Here is a 2,054-nt window from a genome sequence, read left to right on the forward strand (position 1 = left end):
TAGATGGACTATCTGTTTCAGGGCTCAGGGTGTGTAGATCAAATATCTATCTCTGTTTAGAATTGAGTAAGTGGGTGATGGGGGGGGGGAGCTTGACATCAATACTGTCGTAAGCTGATAAAACTTTTTATTCGCTAAATCGAAAGCCTGATCAGTTCCCCTGTGTGTGTGAAAGAATAAAAGTGAAACTGTGACTAGTTGTTGAATAAATTAGATTCCAAAATTCGCCAGCGCTCTTATTTTTCAATGGCTACACTGACAAAAAAACTCTTTTTCTCGAAACTGCTGTGAATAAGGAAAAGTCATTTTTGACAGCTTACAGCAGAATAGAATTTCTGTTTCAGGGTGTGTAGGTAGAATATCTATGTCTGTCCGGAAGTGTGACCAATCAACCACATGTTTGCTTTTTGTCTCTCCCTAGGACAAAGACCCGGAGAGCTTTGAGCTGATCGAGGTTCTCCTGGACAAGGGTGTCACGGAACGGAAGGTGGAGCGCACCGCCAAACCGTTTCAGATTATGGTGCACAGTCGCAGGGTACGTAGTGTGCGCTTCTCCCTTCTGAAAGTCGCACATACAACTAACTACAACAACATAAATTGAAATAAAATCTTCCACACATAATTTTTAAAATGATTTTCTCTTCTAGCGTCTTTTTGCCTTCAGTAATTTTATTTATGAAATTTTTTTTAAAATCTAGGTGTTTTTATATCCCCATCATCATCATCATCATCATCAGTGCCTTTCACCCCTGACAGGGTATAGGACTCATTCAAGCTCCTTCTATAGGCCACGTACAAACTCCTTCCATTTATCTCTGTCCTGGGCCATCTTTCCTAGCTGGTTCCAAGTGAGCTTCATCTATCTCTCTCCTGTCCCTTTCCGTACATCGTATCCCGATGGACATGGTTTAAATCATTTCGGAGGCAGGCTTTGACCCCGCTTGTCAGGACCAACTCGGGCTGAGAGGGATACAATGTCTCGGCAGAAAGATGGAGATGCTCAACAAAATCCCCCCCCCGCAACATCTTCAGTATGTAATGACAGTGTCAGATTGCAACTCCACAGACGCCAGTTTTTTGTTTTGTTCCTAGAAAGATAGGGAAATGATACTAGCTGTCGTCAGGTGCAGGAGAGATGGCAACTATTACTATTTTAAAACATCTGGACATGTGTTGTCCGAGTCTTGTGTGTTGTGTTCTTTGTCTGAAGAGAATCATTTGTTCTTGGCGGGACAGCTCATGGTTCTTGTTTGGTGTCTGTGGTGTGTTAAATAGTCTTCTTCTTCTTCTCGATCGCACACTTGAAGTCTGGTATCTGTCATAAATTGGGCCATCCTGCTCAGTTCATCTGTCGGCCTGTATAGCTTCTCTTGTAGTGTCAGTGGGGTTGGCCACGTTTCCTGTCTCAGGGCCCTGTTAAATAGTGTTTTTAACTCTGTATCTCCGGCAAGACGCTCCCAGCGGCTAACGATCGGAACCCCTGTGATGTTGAGATGCTGACAGCGAGTCGGGCACATTCCTTTACGACGACGTCGACATCGAGTTCATTTTTTCACAATTGGTCTTTTTTTCATCGGGATTTCATTCATTAGATTAAGAACTATCGAAATAGGTCCACTTGTTTTAATTTAATGACCAATTTAGTGATGTTTTCGTCATTTTTAGATTTCGAACCAAAAAGGGGCCTCAGCATAGTGGGTTTATCCCCCACGGAGATAAAGAGTTAATGAGGGGAACACACACCCCCTCCCCCCCTCCCTCCCATGAGTCCTGTTTCTGAACTGATCAGTATGGTATACATGTTTTTACTTTTCAGGAGTCGCTACGTCAAAACCGCATGACGAGGTTCTATTTGCAACAAAAGGAAGACCCTCACGGGCCGAGCATATCTCTGTATGTCGGCAATCTGCCCACTGGTCTCTCTCAAAGGCAGTACGAGAAGATCCTGGTGGACATTATTGGGAAAGGTAAAGTTTTTTTACCCCGTTATTGTTCATCTTCGACTTGTTGTTCTTGTTGTTCTTGCTGAGACAGAGACAGAGAGAGAGGGGGGG

The 2,054-nt window shown here is 43.7% G+C and overlaps 1 protein-coding gene across 1 annotated transcript in view; it reads left to right on the forward strand.

The window, feature by feature from the left end:
• Nucleotides 1-2,054, forward strand: part of LOC100533281 (diacylglycerol kinase theta) — a gene marked incomplete in the record, with an annotated part of 26,354 nt that overhangs the window by 8,405 nt on the left and 15,895 nt on the right. Inside the window, 2 exon segments of the mRNA XM_035972628.1 lie at nucleotides 422-535; nucleotides 1,817-1,967. Of these exon segments, the coding sequence (XP_035828521.1) occupies nucleotides 422-535; nucleotides 1,817-1,967 (265 nt within the window).

This window comes from Aplysia californica, unplaced genomic scaffold, assembly GCF_000002075.1.
Source record: "Aplysia californica isolate F4 #8 unplaced genomic scaffold, AplCal3.0 scaffold00767, whole genome shotgun sequence".
NCBI lineage: Eukaryota > Metazoa > Mollusca > Gastropoda > Aplysiida > Aplysiidae > Aplysia > Aplysia californica.